At 43.9% G+C, this 18623-nt stretch overlaps 2 protein-coding genes across 4 annotated transcripts in view; one reads left to right on the top strand and one right to left on the bottom strand.

The window, feature by feature from the left end:
* The first annotated feature begins 154 nt into the window (after positions 1-154).
* Positions 155-18436, top strand: LOC135990038 (MOB-like protein phocein). 3 transcript variants are annotated; one of them, XM_065637327.1, is made up of 9 exons: positions 155-411; positions 1927-2091; positions 12204-12266; positions 12760-12860; positions 13963-14005; positions 14263-14349; positions 14978-15057; positions 15460-15571; positions 16073-18431. In XM_065637327.1, exons 1-9 carry the CDS (start codon positions 409-411, stop codon positions 16202-16204), a joined length of 786 nt encoding a protein of 261 aa, XP_065493399.1. In that variant the 5' UTR covers positions 155-408; the 3' UTR covers positions 16205-18431. The 3 variants fall into 3 exon arrangements, with proteins under 3 accessions (XP_065493399.1, XP_065493398.1, XP_065493397.1); XM_065637325.1 differs by lacking the exons at positions 155-411; positions 1927-2091 and adding an exon at positions 9588-9838 and having other exon boundaries at positions 16073-18436; XM_065637326.1 differs by lacking the exons at positions 12204-12266; positions 12760-12860; positions 13963-14005; ... (2 more) ...; positions 15460-15571; positions 16073-18431 and adding exons at positions 3429-3518; positions 4078-4432.
* RFTN2 (raftlin family member 2) overlaps positions 9930-18623 on the bottom strand; it is a 33109-nt gene continuing 24415 nt past the window's right edge. The window contains exon 10 of the mRNA XM_065637323.1: positions 9930-10178. The gene's annotated coding sequence lies outside the window, so the exon portion shown is untranslated. The remainder of the gene's footprint in view (positions 10179-18623) is intronic.

Here is an 18623-nt window from a genome sequence, read left to right as displayed (position 1 = left end):
CCCGCCGCGCTCCCGCTGGGCTGCGGCGCCGGGCGCGCGGCGCGCATGCGCGGCAGGCTCCAGCATGAGCCACTCAGGTTCCGGGGCCCGCCGATTCCAGAACCTTCTGGAACGCTCATGCTCGCCGGAGGTCAAAGTTGAGCTGAGCTCACTTCCGGCCGGGTGCCGGGCCGCGGGAGCCGGCGGGCGCTGCGCAGCGCGGGCCGCGGTGCCGCCGGGACACCCGCACCCCCCGGACCCGGGACGGGACCCCGGCGGCCAAAAAAACCGCGGCGGAATTAAAGTCGAGCGGGGCCGGGGCGGGGGGCCGGGCTCCGCCCCGGGGCGGGCCGCGCATGCGCAGCCGCTGACCTTCCTCACGTGCGGCGCGGCGGCCCGGGCACTCGGCGGCGGGAGCGCGGCGGCGTCATGGTGAGTGCCCGGGGCTGCCGGGCCCCGCTCCGCCGGGCCTGCCCGCCGGCGGGGGGCCGCGCAGCGCCCGGGGCGGCTTGCACCGCGGCCCGCTAGCAGCCCGCAGCCGCGCACGGTGTGCCCGCGGGGCCGCGCTGAGCGGAGGGCGGGGAGGAGGGAGGGCACGGGCCCGCGGCTGCAGCGGCGCCGCGCTCGGCAGCCCCGCCGGGGGCGGGAGCGATCGCTCCGTGCGGGGGGGTCCGCAGCGGTCCGGTGCCGCCGCAAGGTCGCGCAGTCCTTGGGTACGGGGGTGTCCGCGGGGGCTGCGGGTTCCTCCCGCCCGGCCGCGCACCCCGCGGAGCGGGCGGACGAACCGCTCGTGGTGCGTTCCCGACCACTCGTTCTCTAGACTTGATGATTCTCTTGCGGAGACCTCACCTGGACGGCCAGCAGGGCTGCCCCTGTGCTTGCAGGGACGCTCTCTTCCTATGATCCTGCTGACGTGCGGAAATAGCGCTGCTTAAAACTTACCGTAAAACGCCCCCCACTCATAACTCTGGCTGCTTATTTCTGCTGACCACAGAACACCTCTCTAAAAATAATTTTTAAAAAAGATGATCAGAGCTGTTATCTTTACAGCATCAAAATGATCAAAATCGGCAGCCGTTTCCTCTGCCGTTTTTCATCATTGCCGTAGTAACATTAGTTTGGGGGACAGACACATCTTTCATACGCGTGGTTCCTGCTGCGGCAGGAATTCTGAGTCTGTGCGCATTGGTCAGTGTCAGGAAAGGACAGGTGGGCGCCAGGCCCGTGTTTCGAGCGGTTTCTGTGAGCTGGGCTCTGGGTACCTGTCTGGGAGCGCTGGCTCCGTGTGGCTTGGCAGGTGGCCACGGCTGTCCTGGGGAATCAAAGCGGCTCCGGACCCCTGCGCCTTGGGATTCGGTGCCAGCGTTTATCTGCTACACGGCAGGTAGACAGCCTGCTGGTGCTGAAATGCAGCTAGGAGCAGTAAGTAGTTGAATTAAAACCCCAAAATAAATAGAAAAAACACACACCAAAAACCCCTAACCCTTAAACAGAGTTGAATTGAAGCAGTCAAGAGCAAAGTAGACCAGCCTTCTTTTTTTTAGGGACTTAAACCTAAAGTTTCTTGTACAGTTGCAGTCTGTAGAAGGCAGCACAAGTAACAGCGTTGTTGCATCAGGCTGCAAGAGCTGCACAGCAGGATGTGAAATGCCAGGCTTTGAAAGCCCCTAAAAAAGACCGCTACAGGGTTTCTGGCCAGGCTGCTGCCGCTTTACTGTAAAACACTCCACGAATAAAAATGCAACTGTCCCAAGAGGTCATCGCTACATCTGGTTCTGAACTGCATAATTATATTAACGTATAATCAAAAACTATGTTCGCCAAACTACAGTAACGAAGGGATTGGGACCAGCCAGGGGAGGAGGCTGCTCTGCCTGGTGTTTTAAACCTGTAATTGCAATTTTGTTGAAATGTTCTTCTTGTTACAATGTACAACTATTTCCACAGGCAGGAAAAGCATTCAGGAAATTTCTTCCCCTCTTCGATCGCGTTCTGGTCGAACGCTGCGCGGCTGAGACCGTAACCAAAGGAGGCATCATGATTCCAGAGAAAGCTCAAGGGAAGGTGCTCCAGGCGACAGTAGTAGCAGTTGGATCGGGAGCCAGAGGGAAGGTAAATATCCTGAAGCATTTCGTCTGGGTAGAATTCGTGATGGTGTGGTGGTAGCTGGAATATTTTCATCAGAAAGGGGTGTTTGCAGTGTAAATGTAGCGGTAGCTCACAGAAATGGAGGACGGCGATGACTGAAGCTGGAAGTGCAGATTCCAAGGGGAGGTGGAAATCTCAGGTTGTCGTGACTGGCTCTGACCTCGGAGTCCAGCATTCTCTCATCGTTTGTAAAATGGAAAATACGTGCCATTTAAAAATCTATATTATTTATTGATTTTTATAAGCAGCTTTAAACAGTATAGGCGTGAGGTTTTTTTGTTTGTTTTTTTTCAGTTTTAAATACATAAACAGTGTTTTGGGGGATATCTAGTTTCATCACTTAGCCAGAATCTTGAAGGACCATCAGCCTTTTGTGTTAACACGATTACTTGCCTACGTTTCTGTGATTTGCACGCAGGGTGTCATCCCAGGTGGTGTCACTCACTGTCTTGTGCTGTGCAAAATATCATTGTCCATAAGGATTAGGCTTATGGGACAAAAGAAAATCAGGAATCAAAATTAATTAATTTTATATGTTGAACATGCATCCGGGATCATAAAAACAGGCAGTCCTCATTTCACAAAAACGACAGTGGCAGTGGGTTTCAGCACCAGGGGTTTTTCCCCACCACAGTAATGTTCAGTTAGTAGCGATAGTGGTTAAATTTCAACCTGGGTATGCTGACTCAGACTTTTTCTTTACCATGAATCCCTCCGTACGTATCATGCTGGTTTGTGTCAGTATCTGCTTTTTAAAGCTTTGCATTGTGAAATGGTGCTAATATTTGACTAACATGCTGATAATATATTTATAATACAGAAATATAATTAAGCTTTATCAGGTATCTCTAAACTGATTTGGCAGCAACAGCGACAAGTTGATCAAAGTAACCAAGATAGGAAAGTACTTTTAAGTGGCACGTGGAGAAATTAGCCGTGGTTGTAGAGTTTCCCTCTTCATTTTAGAAGGGGGTTTTATAGCCCACCACTTAATTTCTCCTATTAAGTCCTATTCAGTGTGTCAAGTGAAGACCTCACAGTTGTATTTACACTTAAAACTAAATGAAAATCAATGATATTCAGAAAACCACTGCAGTTCTACTGCCTAATTATCGCAGGACTCTAATGCTTGAGAATCGACTGGTGTGCTTCTCTTCCTAGTAAACCTGTATGTTCTGGTTTCACTGTACAATGAAAATACAGCATTGTTGTGAGTTCCTGAATGCTTTATGTGTAGTTTGGAGGAATTCTATTACATCTGTCTAAATTGTGGAAGACTAAGGATTTTTTTTTTCTTTCAGGATGGTGAGATTCAGCCAGTGAGTGTAAAAGTTGGTGAAAAGGTTTTGCTACCAGAGTACGGTGGCACTAAGATCGTACTAGAAGATAAGGTAGGTTTGCCAGCCTTGTGAATGCAAATTAAGCCGGCTCCCAAGATGTCCTACTGCCAGTGATAGATTCTGTAGTTATTTCATGGGGTTCTCAGCATTCAAGAAATGCAGTTGTTGGTATTCAAGTGGGAGCAGCTGACTTCAGGCAGCTTCTGGGACCTGTAGTACTTGCTACTTCCACCCCTGCTCAAAAGGGAGTCACCAAGGAAATCTCTGGCCTGACCTTTGCTGGGTGGACAAAGTGGCTCCATGTGCCAAGACAGACCCCTAAAAGGCTTTGAAATTCCTGGGGGTATCCTTGCTGTTGACAGGGAGAGTTCGCAGAATTGTCTTCTAACAGCTCTTGCATGTCCTACTACTAAAAATAGTCACTAGGTAGCTTTCCCAAAAGGTATCTTATGAACAACAACAAAAAAAAATTCAAGAAGTGAAGAGGTAGAGTTCACATTGGTTAGCTCATTTTGATCTCGTCCTTTGTGACTGGTAGCCCTGACTTCAGAACAAGACAGTATTTGCAAAACAACTGATGCGACAGTACTAATGTTTCTTTTCTTTGCAGGACTACTACTTGTTTAGAGATGGTGACATTCTCGGGAAATACGTGGACTAAACTTGTTGCAGTATCAGTTGTCCATTCCACTAAAATGCTGAAATTTTTCTTTCATCATGTAAATAATGTCCTTTATTTTATAATAAGCAGGCATTGAGTCTCTGAAATAACTTGTGATCTCACTGTAATGATGGAAAACAAATAAAAACATGTACAGTCAGAAATGAGTTGTTCTTGCCTGCATTCCATTGAACAGTGAAATTCAGATGACTGCCAACCAGCCTTAATTATTCCAAACAACATCATTTTATATCCTTCTCTGTACCGAGATTGTAAAGGTCTTTACAATAAACTTCTAAAACTATTCTGCTTCTGCTTCAGTTTCTGCTATTGCTCAGTGAAACCGAGTCTCGGTTGTGCGATGAACTAATCTCTCTGAATCACAATTCAATTGCAGTAAGACATTTTCCTTCAGCTTGTATGAAGTTGGGAGATAAGTTCCAAATGTTATCGCACAGATGCAGCGATGAAGGGGACTCGCAGCTCGCTCCCTTGACATGGAACTTTATCTTAGGGTCACATGGGTTTTTGAACTTCTCTCTCAGCACAATCTAAGGCACGTGTACGCTGCAAGGGGGGTGCGCACAAACCCCCCGCCACAACCGGCTGCAAAGAGGGGGGTGCTGGTCACATCTCTGCTACAACAAAATCAGCCACATCAGAGATGAAGCAGATAAGAATGATCATGCTTTTTTTACAAAAACAAGTTTCTACCCTCCAGATGTTTATCAGGCAGAATTGGGGCTGATGCTGATCTTAAAGCAAGTTTCTTTCCTGATTACTTTATTATCTCAGGCCAGATCTCCAGCTTTCCCAAATTTAGTAGAGAGCTGATATGTCAAATTGTATTTCCTTCATCCTTAATGCAACATTTGTAAATAGCAAGGCGTTTACTGAAGTAATGCTGAAGCAATCAAATTTGCATATTTCTAATTCCCCCCATCTTGCCTTGGAAAAGGATTCAAGGTTGTTCGTGTTCCTAATGATGCCTTCGGTTGGTATGCATACATGGATCCAGCGCAGTCTAAGAATATGCACCGCCTTAAAATGTTTTGATGTAGATTGATGTGAAATAAATCAGTATATGGCTTTTTACTACTGAAACTAATAGCAGTGATTAAACAGTACTTCTTACTACATTCAAGCTGTTAGGAAATCAACATTGCCAGATACACTAGAGGCCTTATTCTGGAGATAACGGGAAAGCACTGCTGTAATGAAAAATATTTTTCAACGCTTGAGTAGCTGCAGGGGGGGAGGTACTTGAGCTTTGACATACTCCGAAACATATATACTCTGTATTTTCTGCCAGGGCAGCTGTGGGTCTCTCTGCCCAACAGAAATGTCAGCACAGCTCTGAGCCGGAGCCACTTTCTTCCCTAGGTGCCAATTAGCTCTTCCTGACAATCTTGTCTGTAATGGCTTCTGCTCCCCACAGCTGCTGGTTACCACCCACCCTCTTCGGAGCTGGAGGCAAACCAGCAAAAGTTACACCCTGCAGGTGGTTAAGCTCCCACTGGAGGAGTGGGAGAATTGGGGATTTTAAGGTGGTGCATATTCTTAGACTGTGCTGGATCCATGTACGCATACCATCCTTTTCCAAGGCAAGATGGGGGGAATTAGAAATACGCAAATTTGATTGCTTCGGCATTACTTCAGTAAACGCCTTGCTATTTACAAATGTTGCATTAAGGATGAAGGAAATACAATTTGTCATATCAGCTCTCTACTAAATTTGGGAAAGCTGGAGATCTGGCCTGAGATAATATAGTAATCACGAAAGAAACTTGCTTTAAGATCAGCATCAGCCCCAATTCTTCCCATCATTCCTGACAGGGAAGATGCCAAATTAAAAATAGAGGGTTTAGTTTAGAAGGTCTGCTTCTTGAAATCCGCTCTATGGTAGTTTTACTTTAGGAACTAGTTATAGCAGTGCACTTTACAGCTGAAACTTAGGCTTGTCACAGAGCAAGTATTGTAAAAGACAATTGATTGTGTAATGAAACCAACTCAATGAGAAGCCTTATCTTGCAGTGGAGCAAGCATGCCTGTATCTTCTCTGATAAGGCAGGTATTGTGCTGTAGGCACATACCAAAGAGGGGAAGGTATTTAACATATTTGCAAACTACTTAAGGAAACTAGACAACATCTCAATGAGAAAACCATGCAGGAGGAATCAGCTCCCAACATTTCAGCATTTCTTTCAATAATATCTTTTAGAAACACATTTTACACAGGATCTCCGCTCACAGCAAATAATTTCTACAGTGCTCGTTTATGAGGAGCCACTACAATCCATGGGGGTGCAATCTGAGGGCAGGTGACCCAGCGGCAGCACACACCCCCTTACTATTATACTTGCTGCAGCTTGGTATCATGCTTATTTAATAAAATACTTAGCGTGGCTATATCTACAAGTGTTTACATAACTGATTTAAAACAAAAGTCACATTTTCCTGAAAAACTTCCACGGAAATAAGTAATTTATGGATGGGGGGAAGCATTCCTAGGCGCAATCAAATGGAGGACACGCTTGGGCATCTGATGGATCGGCAGACAGAACATTTTATTCTTGCCCCATGAGGCTATCGCTGCGAGCAAGGACAGGGTGACCATCACACATCCAAGGTGATCCATCTGCTCTTACTGGTTTTTAGTCCACAACCACGTGCCAAATTCTGTAACCCCTAGATGCTGTAGGGGAGGACAGAATCAATAACAAATGCTCTTTTTTTTTTTTTTTCTGTGTGAAATTACTGTTGATCAGATTTTGTTTAACCCCCCCACCCTGCCCCGAAACCCAATAAAACAAAAATAACGAGCAGCTTCCAGGAACACGAGATTAATTATCAAGGGGCAACACGGGACACCTACTGACTTCAACATCTTCGTCAAGATTTCTGCAGATTTCTTTCCTTTTTCTGCAAACCCGCAACCCCGTTGCACAATGAACTAACAGATATGTACTTCTCTGAGAGCCAGATTTATTTGTGTTGTTCAAGCAAGATGTCCATGAAATAAAAGTCAGGGACAAAGGGAAATGTCAAATCCCCAACTCCTCTGTGCTTTAGATATCAGTTAAACCTTGAAAATGATGATAGAAGAAGAACAAACAAACAAGCTGCTGAAATTTAAAGTATTTTAACAGCTAGAATTGCTTTTGAGTCTAGTTAATTATAAAATCAATCTCATAAAAAAATAATGTTGGATAACAGCTGATCTAACAAGGTAATAGGACATTCATATCCTTTGTTCTCATGCACCAGTTTCTCCTAATGTTAATAACCTTTTCATGGTTTCTTACCTTAAGCCCTAGGTTTTCCATAAGTTTAGATATAAGTTAACCATAAGTTATCGCCATGTGACTGGAAGAGCCAACATCTCTGGGGCAGGAATGCTGACCAGCGGTAAAAAAGTAACTAATGCAAACTGAACTCAGGTGCCTAAAGTTCGGAATTCCAGCTCCACGTTACAGTGTAACATGAAGGGAGCTGCCCCTGCTCCCAATATAACCTGGTTAGAGGTGACCCCGTTTACCTGTTTCTCATCGCTGGCACATTCTCCAGCTCGCAGCTCTAACTTGGCCTCCAGAACAAGGCTGGATCTTGGTCATGGCGCTGCCCAAGCAACACGAGTATTCAAAAAGCACTTTGCTTTCTGATGGGAAAACCTAATTAGAGATTTTTTTCAATACAGAAATGTTTCACATACTCTTAAGTCTCATTGGGTGGAAAGGAGAGGTTTTAAGCACATGTTATTTAGAGCAAATTAATTGAGTGAGGGAGGGAAACCACACCTAGAATTCGCTCTGTAACACAGTGGAAGTAGGGGCAGCATCAGGTACCAGCGTTCTCCACCTGTCAGGAGACACCACACAACAGCAACCATTTATTTCCTGATGGCATAAGGGGAGGTATCTCTACCATCATTCTTGCCCACCAACAGAAGCAATTCACTTTTCCTTACCTATCAGTACAGATACTCCCTCCTACCACCTGTTCTCTAGAAACACAGCAGCTTCCAAATTATTTTCTTTTCATTTATCCCGTAGAAGTTACATGAGCCACTCTAGTCTTCCAAAATGGCTGTTTGCTTGTAACACAGACCTATTTTTCAGCCAACTATAGGCTAACAGTGCCTTTTTTATGTTTTCTTCTCAAATACAGCCAACACGTGTAACACCCGACTCAGTAAACCTTGAAACCCAGGCTCTGTTTTACATTAGCACAGCAGTCTGTGACCTCTGCACACCAAACACACGAGTTTGTCAATCCTGCCTTTGAAGACCTAGAATGGCTTCATATTTACCTTGTTTGAAGTATTTAGCCCCCAATATATATTTTTTAATTCATTATCCTTAGCATTAACAACCATATATCTTTAATATAGGACTTGAATTTAAAATTCACACCCTCGTGGTTTACACTGTACAAAATTTCATAGACCCAGTTGTGTTGTACAGAGACTGGCTATACAGAGCGAGTGAGGACTGACCTTGCGGGAGCGCACACACAGTCAGGCGCTGATGAAATGGGGTGAAATCTGAAGAACGTGTTTTCTCAACAACCAGTCAGCTCCTTAATCTCTGGAGACTTCACAAAACTGACACCTCGGCTCACTGCCACAGCCCTGTTGTCGTGAGACCGGCCTCACCGTGCAGCTCAGGCTTCCTCAGGCAGGCACTGAGCGACCCGGACAGAATCACAGAATCGGTTTGGTTGGAAGAGACCCTCGAGATCACAGAATCCCAGAACGTCAGGGGTTGGAAGGGACCTCAAAGCTCACCCAGCGCAACCCTCCCGCCGGAGCAGGAACACCCAGATGAGGTTACACAGAAGGTGTCCAGGCGGGTTGGAATGTCTGCAGAGAAGGAGACTCCACAGCCTCCCTGGGCAGCCTGGGCCAGGCTCTGGCACCCTCACCGGGAAGAAGTTTCTTCTCGTGTTTAAGTGGAACCTCCTGTGTTCCAGTTTGCACCCATTGCCCCTTGTCCTGTCACTGGTTGTCACCCAGAAGAGCCTGGCTCCATCCTCCTGACACCCACCCTTTATATATTTATAACCATTAATGAGGTCACCCCTCAGTCTCCTCTCCTCCAGCTCCAGAGCCCCAGCTCCTCAGCCTTTCCTCACACGGGAGATGCTCCACTCCCTTCAGCATCTTCGTGCCCAAACCATTACCATAAACCTGGCACTGCCCCATGTCCTGAGCACCTCATCTCTGTGTATTTTCAACCCCTCCAGGGATGGTGACTCCACCACCGCCCTGGGCAGCCTGTTCCAAGGCCCCACAGCCCTTTGGGGAAGAAATTGTTCCTAAATCCAACCTCAACCTCCCCTGGCGCAACTCGAGGCCACTGAAAGCGGCAGGGACCAGCACCGGCACCGTGTTCTATGTGTTCGGAGGAGGAGGAGGAGGAGGAGGAGGAGGAGGAGGAGGAGGAGGAGGAGGAGGAGGAGGAGGAGGAGGAACACCCGCTCCCGCCTCCCTCAGGCCGCCCCCTCACGGCTCCTCTCGCGAGAAGCGCCGCCCACCGGCTGTTCCCGCCCCGCCCGCCGCGCAGCCGCCGTGGCTGTTCCGCCCCGCGCCCGTTCCCCCGCCCCGCCCCGCCCGGCGCCGCCGCATCCGGGTCCTGGCGCCGCTGTCACTATGGTCATGGCGGAGGGGACGGCAGTGCTGCGGCGGAACAGGCCGGGCACCAAGGCCCAGGTGAGGCGCCGGCTCCGCGCGGCCCGCGGCCGGGTGGCTGCCGGGGACGGGCGGCGCCGCCAGCGAGGCGCCGGGCCCGGCTGGCGCTCAGGGCCCCGCCGCGGGGTTCGCCGGGCCTAGCGGGGCCCGCAGCTGCGGCGCCGCTCCGCGGGGTCGCTTTGTTCCCCGGCGGGGCTCGGGGAGAGGGGCCGGCGGGAGGCGAGCGGGGCGGGGGCCGCCGTTCAGACACCGAGGGTGCGACACTGTCAGGGGAACGCGCGTCTCTTTCCTCCTTCGTCGTAGCGCGCTGAGGTAAAATTGTCACACGAGCCCGCAAACCAGCGGCTTCTCCACCTCTCATCTGTGAAGGAAACGGAACAAAATTATTTTTAACTTTTTTCAAGCTTGGGTTCAACTGGGTTTTCAAGGTGTGTTTTCAAGTCTTGGGTTCGTGTACAACTTCCCCGCTTTTTTTTTTTTTTTTCCCCTCCCTCTTCCTTTTTTATGTCAAAGACCTAATGTTCCGCGATCTTTTAATCAAAGAAACAAATTTGCTCGCTGGCAAGTAAAAAATGATGGAACGCACGTAAAACTGAAAGCAAGGCCTTTCATGACACGGGGTTGCAGGAAAACGCGTCTCCTTCCTCCTTCGTCATAACGTGCAGAGGTAAAATTGTTACACAACCCTGTAAATCAGCTCGTTCTCTACATCTAATCTCTGAAGGAAATAGAGCAAAATTATTTTAACTTTTTTCAAGCTAGTAACTCTTGGGTTTGTGTACAACTTCCCTGCCTTTTTTTTTTTTTTTTTTTTTGTCCCTCTTCCTTTTTTATGTCAAAGACCTAATGTTCCGTGATCTTTTAATCAAAGAAACAAATTTGCTCGCTGACAAGTAAAAAATGATTAAATGCACGTAAAACTAAAAGCAAGGCCTTTCACAAGAACAATTTTACAGAGTAACTGGCAACTGAGCATCAATATAACAAGCGTCTCAGAATTGATGCTCTTCTCAAAAATTAAGGTTTTTCTTTTCCCAAGGAATCTTGAGTTATTGCATTAATACAAGTAGCCTTAAGGTGCTAAAATGCCACCAAGAAAAGCTTCCAAAAAGTAAGCTCAGTCATTGATTAGAATCAAGGCAACCTCTGACTAACTCTGTGGCTAATATCCCACATGTAAGGTTCGGTTTTGGTTTTTGTTGCTGCTTGTTACATAACACCACTAGAAGAAAAAATAAGATGAAAATACATGGTAGTTTATGAAAAATATCTTTGAAAAAAAATTGTGGGCTTATTTCACAATTCAGAATTCCAGTAACACAGCAATTGCGTTTCATCGTAATACACTGGGGAACAGGCAATAACAGCCGTTGTGTGCCTGCTGTTTGATACGTTTGGGGTATTCTCACAAACAGCTGGCCACACACCCAGATTTCTCAAATATTATAACGTTCATGCAGGTTTAAGAATTTTGCGTAGAGCGAGTCAATCAACATATTTTTGTGGCTGCATTTAATTTTTTGGATGACACCACGTTATAGCTACTCAGTATGTAAATACAATTACTTAATGCTGTTTCAACATGGGATATCCACTCCTCTCTCCAGAGATGAGTGTTTGCTCAGGAACAGATTGCGAAGCTTTGCAGTCAGAACATTTTCATTGAGTCACCGCGTCTGCTGGGACGGCTGTGGGAGGCTGCTGTGCGGCAGCTCTGGAGAAAAGAGGGGATAGCACTAAATTTTAGCTGTGAAAAATGCAAAGTAAGAAAGTGCACATGTCTGGGTGAATTGCTGCAGGACTCTGCAGTGCAGCTGGTCGGAGGTGAAACTCCAGGAGGGTTTTGTCACCAATAACCAGCGCCGATAACCATCCGCTTACGCAGCATCACTCACCACACCGAGGGGACGTGGTACCGAGTCTGGCCAGCTCCGCATTACGTTATCATCTCCGCTCAGAGATGATGTGCTCCGTGGCGTGTTATTACTAGAACACCCTGGGATTTTTAATTTAATAATAATTATATAATGCTGCTTTCTACAGACCTCATTTCATCCCCAGTCTTACGTAGTCCAACATGTAAAATGGGCGCTGCATGCAAGTATTTCATTTAAAAATAGGTGTTACAGCGAGATGTTCTACTATTTCAAGATGTTCATTTCAAGATGTTCTACTGTTGTGACGTTAGGAGCACAAGTCACATTTCACCCTGTTCTTGCCAAGGCTGTGCTGCCTCTGTTAAGATGTAGCTTCCTGGAATTGTATAAACTACCCCCACATCTATTTTCCTGCATGTTCAAGCTTGCTGTAGGTTGTGCGTATTTCTTCCTCCCCCTCTATTTTTGTTAAATCGATTTAAACTTTTTTTCTTTTTTTTTTTAAACAGGATTTCTACAATTGGCCTGATGAATCCTTTGAAGAAATGGACAGTACATTGGCTGTTCAGCAGGTATTCTTACTTATGGGAAATGTTGTTAGGAAGTTCAGTTTCACAATTTTGTATTTTGGTAAAAAAGCAGGGAACAGGGTATGCTATTTATCTGCTTAGAATGTTACTGCAACGGAGTGAGTTTCATAAGTGCCCTACATATACTCAAAAAATAGTAATTATTAATTGTGTATGCAGAAATAACTAGAATTCCTATGTCTGGTTTAAACAAATCAGATGTAAGCAAATGGTGGGGTTTCCTGCAGGGTTTTGTTTTGAGATGATGTTGTAAAAAAGCTGTAAAACTTACCCATTCTTTCACCTTTTCAAATTGATTAAAGGCATTTTTCTAATACCAGTTTTTTACCCTGCCCATCTACTCTGTAACTTCTTAGTCCATCAATCACTTCTGAAGTAAAGAGAAAAAGTCCCTCAAAGATGTGATGTCCTAAATATCCTTACCGTAATTGCAACGAGATCTAGAGATCCAGATTTCTCTTCCCCCCTGTCCTAGTATATTCAGCAGAACATAAGGGCGGACTGTTCCAACATCGACAAGATCCTCGAGCCTCCGGAAGGGCAGGATGAAGGTGTATGGAAGTATGAACATTTAAGGTAAGAATCAAGTTTTTTGTCAACATGGTGTCCCAGTTCTAAGTTTTGCTCATTGGCAGTGGTAATGAGCCATTTTGAATATGACAGATCAAAAGTAACTTAAATGAAACTTGGTATTTCTACTATTAAATGTTGTTATACTTTGGTATTAATGATTTTCTGAATTCCTTGTTCTTTCTAAAGATTTACGATGCGCTCTGATCTAGTTTTTGATGGTTTTTAAGAAAATGTTTGTACCTCACTTACAAAGTTGTACTGGCAGGTTTTGAACGTTAAAGTATAGTAATGAATTTCCATAGTGCTTCCTCTAAGTATCATCAGTTCATCTTCACTAATTGGGAACGTGATCTCCCTCCCTCCAGATGCTCCCAGTGCTTTTTCTGGGACTTGCAGGAAAATAGCTGGGAAAGGTGGAGTACCCGTGTCTTAGAGCTCATTTTCTAGTTGTAGGGAAACACACCACTTTTTGTCTTCTCTTTGTTTCACGCAGTGTAAAAAAGACATTCAGCCTGGGTACTTTGTGCCTGACAGGGTTTTTCGGTTGCAGTGTAGGTTTACACCCTGTTAATACCTTTGTAGTAATCCTTTTTTTCCCTGGCGTTACTTTAGTATCCTTGTGTCCTGATTTTTTTTTCCTATAAGTGTGTTTTATACCTGTGTGTAACTTTATCAAATTCAGGAATAAGAGTAGTTCTAAGCTACTCCTAGATTTATGTATCCTGATTTTTTGCCTCCCGTTTTCTTTTTCTCTGCCCTGGTCTGGAATAGTTCAAATAAATACAGAGAATCCTCTAAAGAGTAGAAAATGTATATGTACAATTGCAAAAGGCACATTCTAAGAATCATTTAGTTGTTAAGCCTCTACTGTCAGATAAGAATTAGAATATAATTTGTTTACCGACAGCAGCTGAAATTATTTGATGGTATTATTTAAGAACGATTGTTTTCATGTTCTGATGTATTTTTTTCCACTTCCCAAGAACCATTTCCAGAAACACTGAGATCTGTGAAGGTCAGAATGTATAACCTCGTTTTGTATTAGATGTTTCCAGTAGGAAAACAAGTTGTTGGTTTTGATGCTGCTGTCTTCCAACTTTTTTAGACAATTCTGCCTGGAGCTCAACGGACTGGCTGTCAAGCTTCAGGTAATCCTTTCCTTGATATTTTTATGTTGTATCAGGGAAGAGACTTATTTGTATTGTAAAAGTCAGAGTTTGGCAGAACTGCTTCTTCTCAATTTATCCACGTAGCCTTAAGCAGTGGTTTGATGCAAGAGGTTTTTAGGGTTTTAAAGACCTCTGGCAAAAAACCCGTCTTGTGGGGTGGGATGGGGCAAGAAAGCAATCGGAAAAGATCAGCTCATTTTGGGGTAGTTTTCATAACCGAACAATTGTTTTAACAGAGCGAATGTCACCCAGACACATGTACGCAGATGACAGCAACTGAACAATGGATTTTTCTTTGTGCAGCTCATAAAACTCCCAAAGAGGTAGGGATGGATTTTGGAAAACTGACCCTGTTGATGTGGGGTTTTTATTTCACAGTTCATATTTTCACGGGGAGACCATTACTGCCGGCTTCTTAGTCAGTCTGAGGGCTTCTGCAGGTTAAGAATATCACTTGAGGTTTCTTTCTTTCCCATTCTGTAGTGGTTTATAAAAGAAGGGGATGAGGTAGGATGGAGCTGCTTCTTACTGCAGCATTAAGAGACTTCGCACTTGGGTTTTTGGATAAGGTGCTAATTTAGGCTGTAAAAGAATCTGGCAACTTGACTACGTGGGAAACAACTGAAGTCTGTGAGGGAATGTTCATCCTTTCAGTGTTCTGCCAGTATGTATCTTGTACAGCTTTATTTAAAGACATGAAACTCACTACTCGTGCATCATCACATTTCAATAGTAACTTTTTTCTTGAAAGAATTTACGTCGGTTGTGAAACAGAAAAGTGGCTCAATTGAGGAAGAAATGTAGTTACATCTTCAGAGCAGCTGTGTGAAACATGTAGGAATAAAAATGACTCCTGAAGTTAAAAGCATCAGGAAACATAACTAAAATGTTTGTCTTTAAAAAGTTATCCGACGATGTCATGTATGCACTCGTGCATGTCTGTTTTTGTAGTGTCCTGCTATAGACTACACCAGACACACACTTGATGGAGCTGCCTGTCTCCTGAATAGCAATAAATATTTCCCCAGCAGGTAAAAAATGTTTCCTTTTTGGAGGAGGGAGGGAGGGGGTGGCACCTGAACACTGAACAAAAGCACGTGGAAATGCAGGATGCATTTTTTATGGACGACTACGGAAAAGAGCAGAAACGCCGCAGCACGTGCCACTTGTTGGTAGAGCTACTGCCACTTTTAAGCCAAGGAGGAATTACTCCTTATTCAAATAATTTGGCATTTTCTGGAGCTGACAGTATGCACCAACACTTTGATTTTCCTTCCAAAAATAAGCAATTGCAGACACGTACCTGCAACACTTAAGCCTGAATTTCATATGCAATTATATAGTATGGTTTAACAATCAAAATTCACATCAACGTGTCTCTTGGAGGTTCTTTGGGCAGAGCTGTTTTGTAACCTTTCTCCTGGTGCTTACAGGGTCAGCATAAAGGAATCCTCCGTAGCCAAATTAGGATCAGTGTGCCGAAGGATTTACAGAATATTTTCACATGCTTATTTTCATCACCGGCAGATATTCGATGAATATGAGGTAAGTAGTTTCAGATTCCATCTTGAAAGAAGGGCATTTACTGAAGTTATAGCTGTGAGGTGATTGTATTACACATTTGCTTGTAGTCCTACCAGAAGTTCTGCCTTCAGGTGAACTATTGATTCTAGTAGATTAGTTTATGAGAAATGCTACATTATACATACATACACGAAAAATAATTTATATAATGAGTTTACCCAGTTATGGTGTCCCTTGATTTGGATAAAAGGTCAGAGTTTGAGAGTTTGTGTACAAACAACTCCAATGCATCTTGTTTTGAAGATTCCTGAATGTATTCAAGCACCTGGTATAGTTAACGCTGCTTACGTACATATGGTTCCTGTTTGTATATGTTACGCAAAGAGTTAAGGAGTTCTAAGACTTGTAAATTTAATGAGGCAATTACACATAAGCAGAGTTTTTTTAGTATGTTCTCCTCAGTTGTTTTAAATATTCCTTCTGTGTATATTGTTTCCCTCCCGCCCCTCTTTTCATCTCCAGAATGAAACTTTCTTGTGTCACCGGTTCACTAAGTTTGTGATGAAGTATAATCTGATGTCCAAGGATAACCTGATTGTTCCCATTTTGGAAGAAGAGGTGCAGAATTCAGTGTCAGGGGAGAGCGAGGCATGATGGGAATGGCAGTTCTGAATAGAAACAAACATTAATTATGTACTGTATATATAATTTTAGACACTTCAATCACGTATCCTCATAGCTTTGGTTAGTATACTTTTTGTATGCTGTGTGCATTGCCTTTTAATATGGGAAATACTTTTAAGTTATTCATGAGCTGTATATTCATCAATGTGGCACTCATGGTTTTTAAATAAAAGTAGTAGTATCTGTTTATAATGCCTGTTAATAAAAGAATTTACAGTTCTCTAAAACTGCTGCTAAACAATCATTGAATCACAATCCTGAAGGCGTGTTTGATTGGGTGGGCAAATGTGAGATGAAGATTTCACAGCAAGGCATTTTTAAATGCAGTAGCTAGATGAAATCTCAGCTCAAAGATTATCACATTAAAGATGGAATTCTGCAGGAAGCTTCTTGCAATGTAGCTTTGTCCTAATTTAGCTTTTATTTTTTTAAGATGGCTTTGAAGATTTACTTTTGGATGTGCATATTCCTGTATGTGTATATCCAAATACTAATAGCATCTATAGTATTACTAATACCAAAAGGATAATTTCATGATGCCACTGAACATATATATTCTTGCTATACATCTAACATCCTTCCTAAACTTGTATTTTGTGACCAGCGGAGGTGTGTGGAGCAGGGGATGGGTTCTGTCCTGCTGTTCTCCAGCCCACAGCTTCTCTAACCAACAACTGTGGCAGGAACGTCAGTGGCTGACACCTGTGCGTATTTATGGCAAATGCTTATGGATTATACCTCACCTCAATATTCACGTTACACTACATAACGCACTAGCGCGGTCTTCGCTTGTATTCCTAGTAAAAATATTCTAAGTACTTGAAATTTTGGACCTGATTCATTGCAACAGTTAATCATATTTTCAGTGTACATTAGTTTGTTTTTCTTCATTCACCTGAATTATATTCTTTGACAGAAAGATTTGGATTCATGCTTCTGTTCTCTATCAGATGTTTATTTCAAGCTGTGCTTGCAGATTTGCAATAACTGACAATTTCCATGAGTGCTGCTTAATCGTGTTGTGTCTAGAATGACAGAAGTCAATGTTTTAGAGGTGAGTATAGCAGACATACTGCTAAGTGTACATGAACGCAGGTCTAAAAGGACGAGCAGTGTTCATGTATTCCATTTTGCATAGCTGTTTTAAGAAGCTGGCTGCTTGGGTCTCTCTTGAGGTTGCCAGGGACCTTCATGTATTTCTGTAAGCAGGTCAGAATGGGCTCACTCGGCTCGTTTTTGTAACCTACACTTCATTTTTTAAGTTAGATGGAAAGAAGGGAGTCCAGCTATTTTTAATAAGTCTTTTTTTCATAATATGCTAAACATGCCTTAAATTCTATTTTTCTCTATATGAATCAAGCACACCTCAAAAGCAACTGTACCACCTGTATGCAAAGGGAATTCAAACAATGAGAAGAGAGTACTTCAACAGCTGTATTCTTCAGCAGCTCCTTTTGTCTCATGTTTATCATTGTATTTAATTGTCAGCAGGGTAATTGCATGAGATGTCTTAGTCAAAGTAGCTTTAGTTACTGTCTCTACACTGAGCTGTAACTTGCAGTGTAGAGACCAGGTAACTTGATCTTTATAGACATCTTGAAGCTTGTACTGCAGGTAGGAGCCTGGAGGTAGTAAGATGTGTTTAGTTTTGTTCAGTCTGCTGGGCCCAGCCCTGCTGTGTGCTGAGGACAGTTGCAGGGGCCGGTACACGCAAACCCACGGAGCTGGTGTTGCTAAGGACGCTTCTTCTGCTAAACTGAAGAAAACGAGGTGGTGCTCAGGACTGCGTTAAAATTTTAAACCTCTTTTCTTCCTCTTACGCTTTAAGAGTTTCACTTCAAAACAAAACTGGGGAAGTTTTCATCCTGTCCATTCTCATTCAGACGTGCACTGTAAAACTGACTTGCTCTACTAAGCTGATTTTCTATAAGACCTACATGAAAACACTGCTTGTATTTTTTCCCTTGCTATTGTTTACGAGTACTGTGTACACACGTGCCTGAATGGTACTGTAAAACTTCAGTCAGCCTAAGCAAACCATTGATTTGTCTAATAAATATTAACAGGCTTAATTTAGACTCTATATAATAGGGAAATCAAGACTGTCTTTGAATTATATTGTTAAAAAAAAAAAAGATATAAAATTAAACTGTTTCTTTATCCATACTGCTATATTTTGGTAAGTGATTCTCATTTTTTTTCTTCTCCCCTCGTAAAAATAAACTGAAATAGCACTAAAGATTTGTACTACTTTTGCTTATCACAGCAAGCATAACTTTTTTCTTTCATGAGATACTTTTTGCTTATTGAAATAAGCAGCAGAGGTCACAGTGTGAGACACTGGTCATCTCCTGAGGTCCTTGTCTGGAGTCAGTTATCGCTGTTCCTG

This window comes from Caloenas nicobarica, chromosome 6 (assembly GCF_036013445.1).
Source record: "Caloenas nicobarica isolate bCalNic1 chromosome 6, bCalNic1.hap1, whole genome shotgun sequence".
Taxonomy (NCBI): Eukaryota; Metazoa; Chordata; class Aves; order Columbiformes; family Columbidae; genus Caloenas; species Caloenas nicobarica.
Note: the sequence above shows the minus strand (reverse complement) of the source record. Positions and strands in the feature narration are given on the sequence as shown.